This window comes from Pecten maximus, chromosome 10, assembly GCF_902652985.1.
Source record: "Pecten maximus chromosome 10, xPecMax1.1, whole genome shotgun sequence".
Classification (NCBI taxonomy): Eukaryota; Metazoa; Mollusca; class Bivalvia; order Pectinida; family Pectinidae; genus Pecten; species Pecten maximus.
In genome coordinates, this window is record NC_047024.1 from 15,492,008 (window position 1) to 15,509,215 (window position 17,208).

A 17,208-nucleotide genomic window follows, 5' to 3' on the forward strand; every position below is an offset into this window, starting at 1 on the left:
CTTTATATATACATGGTGTATTCTATTGTAACATACGGTCTGACGGAGTGCTGTCCTTTATAAATACATGGTGTATTCTATTGTAACATACGGTCTGACGGAGTGCTGTCCTTTATAAATACATGGTGTATTCTATTGTAACATACGGTCTGACGGAGTGCTGTCCTTTATAAATACATTGTGTATTGTAACATACGGTCTGACGGAGTGCTGTCCTTTATAAATACATTGTGTATTCTATTGTAACATACGGTCTGACGGAGTGCTGTCCTTTATATATACATGGTGTATTCTATTGTAACATACGGTCTGACGGAGTCCTGTCCTTTATAAATACATGGTGTATTCTATTGTAACATACGGTCTGACGGAGTGCTGTCCTTTATATATACATGGTGTATTGTAACATACGGTCTGACGGAGTGCTGTCCTTTATATATACATGGTGTATTGTAACATACGGTCTGACGGAGTGCTGTCCTTTATAAATACATGGTGTATTCTATTGTAACATACGGTCTGACGGAGTGCTGTCCTTTATAAATACTTGGTGTCTTGTGTATACGGTCTGACGGAGTGCTGTCCTTTATATATACATTGTGTATTCTATTGTAACATACGGTCTGACGGAGTGCTGTCCTTTATAAATACATGGTGTATTCTATTGTAACATACGGTCTGACGGAGTGCTGTCCTTTATAAATACATGGTGTATTGTAACATACGGTCTGACGGAGTGCTGTCCTTTATATATACATTGTGTATTCTATTGTAACATACGGTCTGACGGAGTGCTGTCCTTTATATATACATGGTGTATTCTATTGTAACATACGGTCTGACGGAGTGCTGTCCTTTATATATACATGGTGTATTCTATTGTAACATACGGTCTGACGGAGTGCTGTCCTTTATATATACATTGTGTATTGTAACATACGGTCTGACGGAGTGCTGTCCTTTATATATACATTGTGTATTCTATTGTAACATACGGTCTGACGGAGTGCTGTCCTTTATATATACATGGTGTATTCTATTGTAACATACGGTCTGACGGAGTGCTGTCCTTTATATATACATTGTGTATTGTAACATACGGTCTGACGGAGTGCTGTCCTTTATAAATACATTGTGTATTCTATTGTAACATACGGTCTGACGGAGTGCTGTCCTTTATATATACATTGTGTATTCTATTGTAACATACGGTCTGACGGAGTGCTGTCCTTTATAATACATGGTGTATTCTATTGTAACATACGGTCTGACGGAGTGCTGTCCTTTATATATACATGGTGTATTCTATTGTAACATACGGTCTGACGGAGTGCTGTCCTTTATAATACATGGTGTATTCTATTGTAACATACGGTCTGACGGAGTGCTGTCCTTTATAATACATGGTGTATTCTATTGTAACATACGGTCTGACGGAGTGCTGTCCTTTATATATACATGGTGTATTCTATTGTAACATACGGTCTGACGGAGTGCTGTCCTTTATAAATACATGGTGTATTCTATTGTAACATACGGTCTGACGGAGTGCTGTCCTTTATATATACATGGTGTATTGTAACATACGGTCTGACGGAGTGCTGTCCTTTATATATACATGGTGTATTCTATTGTAACATACGGTCTGACGGAGTGCTGTCCTTTATAAATACATGGTGTATTCTATTGTAACATACGGTCTGACGGAGTGCTGTCCTTTATAATACATTGGTGTATTGTAACATACGGTCTGACGGAGTGCTGTCCTTTATAAATACATTGTGTATTCTATTGTAACATACGGTCTGACGGAGTGCTGTCCTTTATATATACATGGTGTATTCTATTGTAACATACGGTCTGACGGAGTGCTGTCCTTTATAAATACATGGTGTATTCTATTGTAACATACGGTCTGACGGAGTGCTGTCCTTTATATATACATGGTGTATTCTATTGTAACATACGGTCTGACGGAGTGCTGTCCTTTATAAATGCATGGTGTATTCTATTGTAACATACGGTCTGACGGAGTGCTGTCCTTTATAAATACATTGTGTATTCTATTGTAACATACGGTCTGACGGAGTGCTGTCCTTTATAAATACATGGTGTATTGTGTATACGGTTTGACGGAGTGCTGTCCTTTATAAATTCATTGTGTATTGTAACATACGGTCTGACGGAGTGCTGTCCTTTATAAATACATTGTGTATTGTAACATACGGTCTGAAGGAGTGCTGTCCTTTATATATACATGGTGTATTCTATTGTAACATACGGTCTGACGGAGTGCTGTCCTTTATAAATACATGGTGTATTCTATTGTAACATACGGTCTGACGGAGTGCTGTCCTTTATAAATACATTGTGTATTCTATTGTAACATACGGTCTGACGAAGAAGTTGATTTGGATACTCTTCTCGGGGATTATGAAGTGCCTAAAATAGACAATGAAACTAAATCAGAGTTAGATCGACCAATTACCATGAAAGAACTAGCTCATTCAGTTAAATGTCTTTAAAATGGCAAAAGTCCCGGCCCAGATGGGTTTACAACAGAATTCTATAAGTTCTTTTGGATTGATCTCAAGTTTTTTATCACGAAATCCTTAACTATGGGTATTCAAAAAGGCGAGTTATCACTTACACAAAAACAAGGTGTTGTATCTCTACTACCTAAGGGTAATAAACCTAGAGAACTCCTAAAAAATTGGAGACCAATATCTCTTCTTAATGTTTGCTATAAAATACTCTCTAATGCAGTTGCTTATCGATTAAAAGATGTTTTAAACAGTATAATACATGAAAATCAAAGGGGTTTTTTAAAAGGTAGATTTATTGGTGAAAATGTTAGACAAATTTATGACCTAATGCAATATGCAGAAGAGAAGGAGATACCTGGTTTATTATTATTAATAGATTTCGAAAAGGCCTTCGACTCTATTTCATGGAACTTCATAACAAAGGTTTTAACATATTTTAACTTTGGTAATTATTTCAAAAATGTTATCCATACTTTATTCCAAAAGGCATCTTTATGTGTTACACAACATGGTTTTTTCTCTCAATTTTTTAATATTGTTAGAGGATGTAGACAAGGCGATCCGCTGTCACCCTATCTTTTTATTATGTGTGTGGAGATACTTGGCATATTAATAAGAAATGATAAAGACATAAAAGGCATCAAAGTCGGTAATAAAGAATTCAAGTTATCACAGTATGCTGATGATACTGGTCTCACATTAGATGGCTCAGACAAAGCACTCAAGAAAACTTTAGATCTTCTTACTCAATACGCCAAATACTCTGGGTTAAAACCCAACATCGAAAAAACAAAGTGTATATGGTTTGGAACTAAAAAATTAAGTACGGATAGGATATGTGCTAATAATAACCTTTCTTGGTCAAATGAACCATTCACTTTCCTAGGAGTGAAATTTAGTCCGAATCTGTCAGAGCTTGCTGACTTGAATTACTGTGACAAACTTAAAGAAATTAAAACTCTCATTCACATATGGTCAAAGAGGTGTCTTAGTCCAATAGGTAGAATTACAGTTGTTAAAAGCATCATTCTTTGTAAATTAACACATTTATTTATAAGTATTCCAAGACCTGATAAGGACTTTGTAAAAATCCTAGAAAGACTTTTATACAATTTCATATGGGGCAGGAAAAACGACAGAATCTCGAGAAACCTGATAGTTCAAAATTACAAAGATGGCGGTCTTAAAATGGTTCAAATTGATGCTTTCATTAAATCCATGAAACTATCCTGGATAAAACGCCTGTTAACAAATGAGAATTCATGGACCTACCTTTTTGAAGAAGTGATTGGCGAATCAAAATTTACTATTATTTCATATGGGGCGGACTATTGGAGAAAAAAGTCGAAATCTATTAAAAATCTGTTCTGGAAAGAAGTCCTTGAAAATATACATTGTTTTTTGTACCTTCCATGCAACGAAGAAAGTGTTTTGTATCGTCCCTTGTGGCACAATCCAGAAATAAAGATTGATAACAAGACCTTACATTTTAAACAATGGTCACGAAAAGGGATATGTTATGTGTATGACTTATGTAATGACCAAGGTAAATTAATTGAAAACTATGAAGAATTTTGCGAAAAGGTTTCTTTTTCACCAATACTAACTCAGTTTTATGGCATCAGGAATACCATTCTGTCTAAATGGCCTTTTCTGAGAAATTATAATTCCACTATTATACTTCCACATTGTCAAAAGTACATTTATCACATCTTAACAAATAAACAACGAGGACTCTCGATATATAATATTTTTATTAAAGATTTAACTACAAATGATAAATACAAAGTCAAATGGTCACTTGAACTTGATATACATCAAAATCAATATTGGTGGGAAAAGATTAACTTTATAATATTTAAGTTAACCTCGGACTCAACACTTCAATGGTTCCAATACCGAATTACTCACAGAATCATTAGCACAAACAAATACCTGCGTATGATAGGTGTAATTAACTGGCCTGTATGCTCATTTTGTAAAGCAAATATAGAATCAATAATCCACTTGTTTTGGGAATGTACTCTTGTTACAAAATTTTGGCAAGAATTCACCACATGGGTAGAAAACAAAACCGGGAAAACTCTGAGTTTGATTAATTCAGATGTTATCCTTGGGAAAACGGACAACGAAATAAACAACATAAACTTAATTATTGTTTTAGCAAAATTACACATATACAAGCAAAAGTATAAAAATCATCTGCCTGCTCTATTTATATTCAAAATGGAACTGGAAAAACATTACAAAATTGAACAGTACATTCATAGGAAAAATATGACTGTCCAAAAATTTGAAAAACGATGGGTTGATTTGAAAGCACTTGTAACGTAACAAATCAAAAAAAGAAAAACTTGTTATTGTTTCTTTTAGAACTCTATTACTGTTAAAGTATGAGTCTGTGCATGTAAGAAGTCTTTATGTATGTTTTTTTTTTTTTTTTTTATATCTACATGTATAAAAAGTTTTCTTCTGAACTAATATGGCAATATCCTTACCTGAGGTATACCACAAATAGCTATAGCAACACAATAAATATATATATATATATATATATAAAAGAGCATGTTCTATCAGCCACATTACACAATGAGATAATATGATATCGTGATGAACACTTTCATTTTATACGATTGCACGATTTAATGTATTGGGACGAAACTGCATCTGAGGTATACTTCATGTATTGATGAGCGAATTTTTATTAAGCGTATGAAAAAGTGTAATTGTTGCAATTAAATATACACCAATATTATGTATTGCTACATGTATGCATATGTATGGAAGAAAATAAAAAATTTTGAAAGCTAAAAAAAAAAAACATACGGTCTGACGGAGCGCTGTCCTCTATAAATACATGGTGTATTGTGTATACGGTCTGACGGAGTGCTGTCCTTTATAAATACATGGTGTATTCTATTGTAACATACGGTCTGACGGAGTGCTGTCCTTTATAAATACATTGTGTATTCTATTGTAACATACGGCCTGACGGAGCGCTGTCCTTTATAAATACATTGTGTATTCTATTGTAACATACGGTCTGACGGAGTGCTGTCCTTTATAAATACATGGTGTATTCTATTGTAACATACGGTCTGACGGAGTCCTGTCCTTTATATATACATGGTGTATTCTATTGTAACATACGGTCTGACGGAGTGCTGTCCTTTATATATACATGGTGTATTCTATTGTAACATACGGCCTGACGGAGTGCTGTCCTTTATAAATACATGGTGTATTTAATTGTAACATACGGTCTGACGGAGTGCTGTCCTTTATATATACATGGTGTATTCTATTGTAACATACGGTCTGACGGAGTGCTGTCCTTTATAAATACATGGTGTATTCTATTGTAACATACGGTCTGACGGAGTGCTGTCCTTTATAAATACATGGTGTATTCTATTGTAACATACGGTCTGACGGAGTGCTGTCCTTTATAAATACATTGTGTATTCTATTGTAACATACGGTCTGACGGAGTGCTGCCCTTTATAAATACATGGTGTATTGTGTATACGGTTTGACGGAGTGCTGTCCTTTATAAATACATTGTGTATTGTAACATACGGTCTGACGGAGTGCTGTCCTTTATCAATACATTGTGTATTCTATTGTAACATACGGTCTGACGGAGTGCTGTCCTTTATATATACATTGTGTATTCTATTATAACATACGGTCTGACGGAGGTGTATTCTATTGTAACATACGGTCTGAAGGAGTGCTGTCCTTTATAAATACATGGTGTATTCTATTGTAACATACGGTCTGACGGAGTGCTGTCCTTTATAAATACATGGTGTATTCTATTGTAACATACGGCCTGACGGAGTGCCGTCCTTTATAAATACATGGTGTATTCTATTGTAACATACGGTCTGACGGAGTGCTGTCCTTTATATATACATGGTGTATTCTATTGTAACATACGGTCTGACGGAGTGCTGTCCTTTATAAATACATGGTGTATTCTATTGTAACATACGGTCTGACGGAGTGCTGTCCTTTATATATACATGGTGTATTGTAACATACGGTCTGACGGAGTGCTGTCCTTTATATATACATTGTGTATTGTAACATACGGTCTGACGGAGTGCTGTCCTTTATATATACATGGTGTATTCTATTGTAACATACGGTCTGACGGAGTGCTGTCCTTTATAATACATGGTGTATTCTTGTAACATACGGTCTGACGGAGTGCTGTCCTTTATATATACATTGGTGTCTATTGTATATACGGTCTGACGGAGTGCTGTCCTTTATATATACATGGTGTATTCTATTGTAACATACGGTCTGACGGAGTGCTGTCCTTTATAAATACATGGTGTATTCTATTGTAACATACGGTCTGACGGAGTGCTGTCCTTTATATAATACATGGTGTATTATTGTAACATACGGTCTGACGGAGTGCTGTCCTTTATAAATACATGGTGTATTCTATTGTAACATACGGTCTGACGGAGTGCTGTCCTTTATAAATACATTGTGTATTCTATTGTAACATACGGTCTGACGGAGTGCTGCCCTTTATAAATACATGGTGTATTGTGTATACGGTTTGACGGAGTGCTGTCCTTTATAAATACATTGTGTATTGTAACATACGGTCTGACGGAGTGCTGTCCTTTATCAATACATTGTGTATTCTATTGTAACATACGGTCTGACGGAGTGCTGTCCTTTATATATACATTGTGTATTCTGTTATAACATACGGTCTGACGGAGGTGTATTCTATTGTAACATACGGTCTGAAGGAGTGCTGTCCTTTATAAATACATGGTGTATTCTATTGTAACATACGGTCTGACGGAGTGCTGTCCTTTATAAATACATGGTGTATTCTATTGTAACATACGGCCTGACGGAGTGCCGTCCTTTATAAATACATGGTGTATTCTATTGTAACATACGGTCTGACGGAGTGCTGTCCTTTATATATACATTGTGTATTGTATTGTAACATACGGTCTGACGGAGTGCTGTCCTTTATATATACATGGTGTATTGTAACATACGGTCTGACGGAGTGCTGTCCTTTATATATACATGGTGTATTATATTGTAACATACGGCCTGACGGAGTGCTGTCCTTTATATCTACATGGTGTATTGTAACATACGGTCTGACGGAGTGCTGTCCTTTATATATACATGGTGTATTGTAACATACGGTCTGACGGAGTGCTGTCCTTTATATATACATGGTGTATTCTATTGTAACATACGGCCTGACGGAGTGCTGTCCTTTATATATACATGGTGTATTCTATTGTAACATACGGTCTGACGGAGTGTTGTCCTTTATATATACATGGTGTATTGTATTGTAACATACGGTCTGACGGAGTGCTGTCCTTTATATATACATTGTGTATTCTATTGTAACATACGGTCTGACGGAGTGCTGTCCTTTATATATACATGGTGTATTCTATTGTAACATACGGTCTGACGGAGTGCTGTCCTTTATATATACATGGTGTATTCTATTGTAACATACGGTCTGACGGAGTGCTGTCCTTTATAAATACATGGTGTATTGTAACATACGGTCTGACGGAGTGCTGTCCTTTATATATACATGGTGTATTCTATTGTAACATACGGTCTGACGGAGTGCTGTCCTTTATAAATACATGGTGTATTCTATTGTAACATACGGTCTGACGGAGTGCTGTCCTTTATAAATACATGGTGTATTCTATTGTAACATACGGTCTGACGGAGTGCTTGTCCTTTATAAATACATGGTGTATTGTAACATACGGTCTGACGGAGTGCTGTCCTTTATATATACATGGTGTATTGTGTATACGGTCTGACGGAGTGCTGTCCTTTATAAATACATGGTGTATTGTAACATACGGTCTGACGGAGTGCTGTCCTTTATATATACATGGTGTATTGTAACATACGGTCTGACGGAGTGCTGTCCTTTATAAATACATGGTGTATTGTAACATACGGTCTGACGGAGTGCTGTCCTTTATAAATACATGGTGTATTGTAACATACGGTCTGACGGAGTGCTGTCCTTTATATATACATGGTGTATTGTGTATACGGTCTGACGGAGTGCTGTCCTTTATAAATACATGGTGTATTGTAACATACGGTCTGACGGAGTGCTGTCCTTTATATATACATGGTGTATTCTATTGTAACATACGGTCTGACGGAGTGCTGTCCTTTATATATACATTGTGTATTCTATTGTAACATACGGTCTGACGGAGTGCTGTCCTTTATAAATACATGGTGTATTGTAACATACGGTCTGACGGAGTGCTGTCCTTTATATATACATGGTGTATTGTGTATACGGTCTGACGGAGTGCTGTCCTTTATAAATACATGGTGTATTGTAACATACGGTCTGACGGAGTGCTGTCCTTTATAAATACATGGTGTATTGTAACATACGGTCTGACGGAGTGCTGTCCTTTATATATACATGGTGTATTCTATTGTAACATACGGTCTGACGGAGTGCTGTCCTTTATATATACATGGTGTATTGTAACATACGGTCTGACGGAGTGCTGTCCTTTATATATACATGGTGTATTGTAACATACGGTCTGACGGAGTGCTGTCCTTTATATATACATGGTGTATTCTATTGTAACATACGGTCTGACGGAGTGCTGTCCTTTATATATACATGGTGTATTCTATTGTAACATACGGTCTGACGGAGTGCTGTCCTTTATATATACATTGTGTATTGTAACATACGGTCTGACGGAGTGCTGTCCTTTATATAATACATGTGTATTCTATTGTAACATACGGTCTGACGGAGTGCTGTCCTTTATATATACATGGTGTATTCTATTGTAACATACGGTCTGACGGAGTGCTGTCCTTTATAAATACATGGTGTATTCTATTGTAACATACGGTCTGACGGAGTGCTGTCCTTTATAAATACATGGTGTATTCTATTGTAACATACGGTCTGACGGAGTGCTGTCCTTTATATATACATGGTGTATTGTAACATACGGTCTGACGGAGTGCTGTCCTTTATAAATACATGGTGTATTCTATTGTAACATAAGGTCTGACGGAATGCTGTCCTTTATATATACATGGTGTATTCTATTGTAACATACGGTCTGACGGAGTGCCGTCCTTTATAAATACATGGTGTATTCTATTGTAACATACGGTCTGACGGAGTGCCGTCCTTTATAAATACATGGTGTATTCTATTGTAACATACGGTCTGACGGAGTGCTGTCCTTTATATATACATGGTGTAATCTGTTGTAGCCTACGGTCTGACGGAGTGCTGTCCTTTATAAATACATGGTGTAATCTGTTGTAGCATACGGTCTGACGGAGTGCTGTCCTTTATATATACATTGTGTATTCTATTGTAACATACGGTCTGACGGAGTGCTGTCCTTTATATATACATGGTGTATTCTATTGTAACATACGGTCTGACGGAGTGCTGTCCTTTATATATACATTGTGTATTGTAACATACGGTCTGACGGAGTGCTGTCCTTTATAAATACATGGTGTATTCTATTGTAACATACGGTCTGACGGAGTGCTGTCCTTTATATATACATGGTGTAATCTGTTGTAGCCTACGGTCTGACGGAGTGCTGTCCTTTATAAATACATGGTGTAATCTGTTGTAGCATACGGTCTGACGGAGTGCTGTCCTTTATATATACATGGTGTATTGTAACATACGGTCTGACGGAGTGCTGTCCTTTATATATACATGGTGTAATCTGTTGTAGCCTACGGTCTGACGGAGTGCAGTCCCTTGACTCACAGTGACAGCTATCCTGGGAAGGAGGGAACTATTGGACAACTTGTGCCAAACACGGAGGGGAAGGTAAATAAACATAAATATATATGTAAGTTACTGAGTTTCACCAATCCAAAAATATTGTCTGATGGTCATTATGGTTTATACAGGTACGGACAGTCCTGGAATCGCAATCCTTGCCTTGGGATTCAGTACCATATGCCTTTAATGTATTGGATTTGGCAAAAAAAATCCTTGAAAAGCATACCGGGATTTGTGTCTTTGGTGTTAAAATACACTTAAATAGTTCCCTTTCTTTGTGTTCATCAGTGTACTATGACAGCGACGGGAAATGTAACTATTTATTGAATGTTACATACCTAGTTCAATTTCACCAAACTTCGATCATTATTCTAGAAAAGTCTTTGAAAAGTCCATGAATGTAATAATAGATAGCCCAGGAAAAATCTTAGGAATTATCTGTGTTAACCATAGCTTAAGAAAATGGTCGTTACGAGCATGATACGAGAAACGGGATATCTTAGAAAATGAATTTATGATGTTATGCGAATAAAATTAGACTGGAATGTAAGCGTATTCTGTTTCAAGATAGATTCATACAATATCATGTTTTCAAAATGAAAACGGGAGCTGCTTATTTAAGAAAAGAAATAGAATATAAAGGTGAGATCAGTATGGCGTTAGTTCATATTGTCAGAGCCCCACTCGATTTGCACTCTTCTCAGAAGAGCAGCTTTCTAAGAAGATTGCATTCCGTTATATGTAAATCGAGTAAACCGGGAGATTATAACCCAGAATAAACAAGTTTTTAAGTTTTCTCAAACACTTTGACACAAACACGTGCATGTATGTGTCATAAATCCTTCTCTAGTGAAACTCATCACTCGCACACTTAAAACATGGTCGCCGCCATCTTGGAAGATAAATCTCCCAGCTTCGAGACGGAAGAGGTAGAAGATCCTCCAGAAGCAGAAGAGCTACAAATAGAGTGACCGGAAGATATATTCTAGAAGGAGAAGAGTGCAAATCGAGTGGGGCTCTGGGGGTCAGTCATCACTAGTGGCGAGAATCAAAATGTCGCGCTCCCCTTGGTTTGTGGAGTGGTTAAGATTCCAAGCTCCTTTTGACCTCCGATGGAAGGAAAGAGATGTACAGGAATGATTCGAGAAAAAATCTGGCCGTAACTCGCGCGAGCAAGAAGCTATCACTGAATGGACAGTCAAACATGATACCCGTTCACAACTTGGTCAATAGGCGAAATTTGGAGAAACAAAGTTAAAGGGCATTCGAAAATCAGTAGGCATAAGGTTCAAAGGTTAAAGGTGAAAGAATTTTTGCATACCACGTGAAAATTCCTATGAATAAGAACAGCAGATCTTGATATGCATACGTATACCATGCTCATTCTAAACTATTCCTGTCTAAAACAGATTACACCACCTCCTTCTTTATTTAGAATCTTCCTATTTTCTTATTTCACTTCTTGACATCCATATTTTTGGTTTCCGGAGAATGAACCAGCTGCATGGTAATCGTCAAATACTGCATTTTCCTAAATTCTTTTCCTTGTAAAATACATGTAACCGTTTTCATTTCATCAAACATGGACCTAAGGGATATATTGTATTTCTAACAGTCATTTAATATGGTTGCACATGTATTGTATGTAGAGTTGCTTGTACGATTACCACATCAACAAAACTTTCTGAGGAAAGAGACGGGAGGCCCGATTGAATCTTGCAACGTAAAACCATAAAGCCCCGACAGAGAGAGCTTGAAGGTTATCATATAGCTGAAACGTAAACAGTGATTCTCTAGTATGCTATCTAAATTGTCCGAATTGTATGTCCTCTTTTCAGGTAGTGGACATTGCGACTGGTCAGTCTTTATTGGAGGGACAAACCGGTGAGATCTTGGTGAGAGGACCACAGGTGATGAAAGGGTATCTCAACAACCAGAAGGCTACAGACGAAATGGTTGTGGATGGCTGGTTACACTCAGGTAAGAGTCACGGGTGATTGGTTACATTCAGGTAAGAGTCACGGGTGATTGGTTACACTCAGGTAAGAGTCACGGGTGATTGGTTACACTCAGGTAAGAGTCACGGGTGATTGGTAACATTCAGGTAAGAGTCACGGGTGATTGGTTACACTCAGGTAAGAGTCACGGGTGATTGGTTACACTCAGGTAAGAGTTACGTTGATTGTTAAAATTCAGGTAAGAGTCACGGTTGATTGGTTACATACAGCTAAACTTTAACATTCAGATTGAGGGTTATGTACAAAGGAGCCAAAGGTGAATTAAACCACATCTTGTTTCGCCACTAAAGCTCGTCAGTGATGCTAATGGCCTAAAGTGTTTTTACCAAGTATAGATTCCATTTATCGAGATAATATTATGTTGCCAAGTTAAATCGATTCCTTTTATTAAGATATTGAAACCGAGTATAAATAGACCCCTTTAATCGAGGTATTGATTGATCCTTTTATGGAGCTATTGCTATCAAATGTATTCCTTTTCCGTTAAGACTATAACTAATTCCGTCGTAGGTGATTTAACATATGAGTAAGACTGTGACATTTTTTATTACTTTTCAGGGGACATCGGTCACTATGACAACGAAGGATACTTTATTGTTTCCGACAGAATGAAGGAGCTCATCAAGTACAAAGGTTACCAGGTAATAAACTCGACTACCAAGTAATAAATCTGATTACCAGGTAATGAATTTGACTACAATACCAAGTAATGGACTTGACTACCAGATAATGAACTTGACTACAAACACTACTAGAATACATTCTACTGAAATCCTACTTATAATACATTATATACATACATCATTTTACATTTTATCATTTTCCTTCATTCTTACCCGCCAGGTGGCACCAGCAGAGCTAGAAGCCCTTATCTGTACCCACCCTAAGGTGGAGGACGTGGCGGTTATTGGAGTTGAGACAGGAGAGGGTCAAGGGGAGGTCCCTAGGGCGTTTGTTGTTCCAAAGTCCAACTGTCGGCTCACAGAAGATGATGTGTCAACGTTTGTACAAGGTATGGTGCTGATAGGGTAACTATGTTAACTTCCATAATCATTGGGTCATTCTGTGACTGATGTATATATAGTAAACCAAGATAATTGTCAGGTTGATAACAATGGGAACAGTCACCGCGAAAAGATACTTCATTAGTCCTGACCGCGAAAATAATTTTCTGTATTTTCAGTCATGATTACTTAAACATAAGCCCATACAAAATAGTCCGTTTTACAGAATAAGTTATTAACTTATAGAAAATGGTATGATTAAATCATCCTGATTACGCACCACTGAATGTTTTTTTCATATTTGATATCGGGATCTTTTGAATGTCACTTTTCTTTTCTTTTTTATTTGGAAGCATCCGCTTCCTAACATTAGGTTTTTTTGTTTTTGTTTTAATTCGAATAACATCAGTCGTGTTTTTTAATTTTTGTGTTACTTCATTGCTTCATGGTTTGAATATTTTTTGTTCTTTAACAGAGCATCTGTCACCCTACAAGTGGTTAAGAGGAGGCGTGGAATTGACTGACTCCATTCCAAAAACAGCCAGTGGGAAAATTCTTAGACGACAACTAAGAAAATAGTGAACATTTTGAAATATGAACTCAATTCTAGTCGTTTACATGCTACATATCTTACATATGTTGCCTTTGCAAGAGTCCCATGAACTGTGAATTTGCTTCAGTTTTAATTAATTAGTTAAAGAAAAAATAATTTGCATATCAGATTTTAGATGGATGTATCCGGAAGGCAGATTACTCAGTTGTGATACTATACGCATTAGAATACGGCATTTAAATATAATTTTAATTCTTTTGAGAAGAGCTTTTTAATTTTACAGCATGACATGTTGACAAGTGGATGATGCAAGCTTTTTTGGACCATGATTATATATATCTGATAGAATGGCCTGTTTCGTTGTTAAATTCAGTCTGTGGGCAGTTGTTATATGCAGGACTTAATCGACATGGTCAATAAAGCTATTGTTATTTGAAGAGAAAAGAATCGTTATTGTAGATGAAAAAAAGGACTTTGTAGGCCTCTGTTACTGATTCTGATAAGCGCTTCAAAACGAGCTAGCCAAGAGAGAGGCACCATTGTATATGCCGATAGTCTGATAGAAGATCATTCACCAATTGCACACTCAACGCAGATATTGTAGACAATTCAATTTAACGTATGTTTATCGAAATATACTCTGGATGATGTGGTTCACAGTCTTTGGGAACATTTTCTTCATGTTGGTGAAGAAAAGATGATAGAAGTTATATAACACAACCAATATGATATGTGACATTTCGATGCCTATACTGTCACCTTCATCAGACTAATGACCAATGTGAAGCATACTAGCAATGTCTTATGTAGCGTCCGAGTTGGTAAATGGTTCGATCTACTATAAAGGATGTTTCGTCTTTATCATGACCTCATTGACACCGTTCGAAAACAGTGTGACGAGATGGTAAAAATTAAATTGAATCATTCGACTACAGTACATCATACCATCTCGTACACTTGTTTGATTCAATTTTATTTTACCATCTCGTTAAATCCTTTAGAGTAGATATAATCTTTTACCATCTCGGACACTACATAAGACAGTACTAGTATGCTTAATATTGATCATTAGTCAGATGAAGGTGAATTGCAGTCATCGAAACGTCACACTCTTAAATATCATATTGGTTCACAGTCTGTTTGGTGAAAAGCTCTGTCACCACGCAATTTGTAATAACTTTTCAAATGTCATTATAAGTAATAAATAAGTATTTAATAGAATTAGGTCGAAACATGTACCAAGTGAAGATAATCTTTCCATCTTATGACAATTTATCCGGTAAAAACAACTTTGAATTTTTTATTACAAATTGCGTGGATGTGCACTACAACACGACGCAATTTGTAATAACTTTTCAAATGTCATTATAAGTAATAGCTAAGTATTTCTTAGATATAATTAGATCGAAACATGTACCAAGTAAAGATTATCTTTCCACTAGCCCTCCACCTCTGGGTTGCGAGTTCGAAACCTACGTGGGGCAGTTGCCAGGTACTGACTGTAGGCCGGTGGTTTTTCTCCGGGCACTCCGGCTTTCCTCCACCTCCAAAACCTGGCACGTCCTTAAATGACCCTGGCTGTTAATAGGACGTTAAACAAAAACAAACCAAACAAACCAAACTTTCCATCTGATGACAATTTATCCGGTAAAAATAACTTTGAATTTTTTATTACAAATTGCGTCGTTATTACAAATTGCGTGGTGACAAAGCTCTCATAAAAACAGGCCAAATGTGTTCATTATGTTTGGAAAAGTTGATTGTACTGTAATGAGTGGCCTATTGATCAAAACTTCTTTTATATCTTTAAAACTTCTATTCCACTTCTATATTAAACAGTGTCGTAAAAGAACTACAACCTGGACGTAATTGTTTTAAGAATGGTATTTAAAGTGTAGACTAAAGCTTAGCTGAAGTACAACAAATCGAGTCAGCAATAAAATGCTGTTGAAGGTTTCTTTTGAAGCTTAGGAATACAAACTAATGACATCAGAAGGGATTATTCACCGATGAGGGTTTATGAAATATGTAAATGGTTTTACCCGTTCGCTGGCATATATATTCTTCACGGAACCATAAGTATCTTGAAATTTGTATTCCACTTGAAGGGATATTCCGGATTTCATTCGATGCTTCTTATAAAATATGGAGAAAAAACATTAGAAACGATTGCAACCGATATATTTCACCAAAGCCTCCAATGTAGGGGCACATACTACCTTATCCTCCAAGTGCTTCCAGTCAACGACTGAACGCACGAAGAAGGAATTCTTGTATTGCTCATAGTTGTGTGCAGACACTGCGAGAGGCTTTGAATTTTTGATGACATTTCTTTCTGAACAATATTCGATGTGATGTAATTATCGAAATACTTAGCTTTGATGATATTTTTTATTCGTTTTTTGAGGTGTTCATCACGAGGTATATAGATGGCAGTATTCCCTCCGCCACTTCATACATGATTGTGACCTGTTGGGCACACCTGGTTTGAAGTGATGGTAGCTTCAGATCGTCCAACATCCATGTGACTCGCCCCTGTTCCCTTCTCTTATAGTCATTGGTAATAAATCTGGCTGCCAGTCTCTGCACTCTTTCAATTTTGTCTTTTTCGTTTTTGGTGAATGGGTCCAAAATTATGGCGCACGACGATTGGTAGTATTTTTGTGATGTTTAAGATGTGGATGTTCCATTTAAGGTCATCAGAAATTGTCAGTCCAAGATATGGGTTAATTTTCACGGGCTGGTCTTTGCTTGAATGTTCATAGCGTGACATTAATGTATATAACCTATGTCTCGCATATAACTTGCATGTTTTTATTTAATGTCGATGATGTAACACATTTCCGCGTTGAATTTCATTCCCGAATGATCTGATAAATTTGTTAGATTATGTAGGTCCTCTTGTAGCTGTTGGTGGTCGCTATTTGGTTTATTTCTCTGTAAAGGAGGCAGTCATCTGCAAAGAGTCGTGCTTTGGATTTTACAATCTGAAAGATCATTGATACGACAGGGGAATAAAAACGGTCCTAGTACTGTTCCATTGGGGACTCTCGCGAGGACTCTCCTTCAACTCTCATCTGACGCTGTGTCAAGAAAGTCGAGAGCCACTTTAGTAGATTTCCATTGATGCCGTATTGGTTCAGCTTGCGTAGGAGACTTTGGTGGGAAACAGTATTGAATCTCTTTGAGAAGTCGAGGATGACTATGTCGGTGTTTGTTTTTATTAAAAGATTTCAGAGATCGT

The 17,208-nt window shown here is 36.8% G+C and overlaps 1 protein-coding gene across 1 annotated transcript in view; it reads left to right on the top strand.

The window, feature by feature from the left end:
* The window catches only part of LOC117336091 (probable 4-coumarate--CoA ligase 1), a 40,077-nt gene extending 24,264 nt beyond the window's left edge, over window positions 1-15,813 (top strand). Inside the window, exons 8-12 of the mRNA XM_033896468.1 lie at window positions 10,337-10,434; window positions 12,228-12,369; window positions 12,966-13,048; window positions 13,251-13,419; window positions 13,887-15,813. Of these exons, the coding sequence (XP_033752359.1) occupies window positions 10,337-10,434; window positions 12,228-12,369; window positions 12,966-13,048; window positions 13,251-13,419; window positions 13,887-13,990 (596 nt within the window). The 3' untranslated portion in view covers window positions 13,991-15,813. The remainder of the gene's footprint in view (window positions 1-10,336; window positions 10,435-12,227; window positions 12,370-12,965; window positions 13,049-13,250; window positions 13,420-13,886) is intronic.
* Window positions 15,814-17,208: the final 1,395 nt, after the last annotated feature.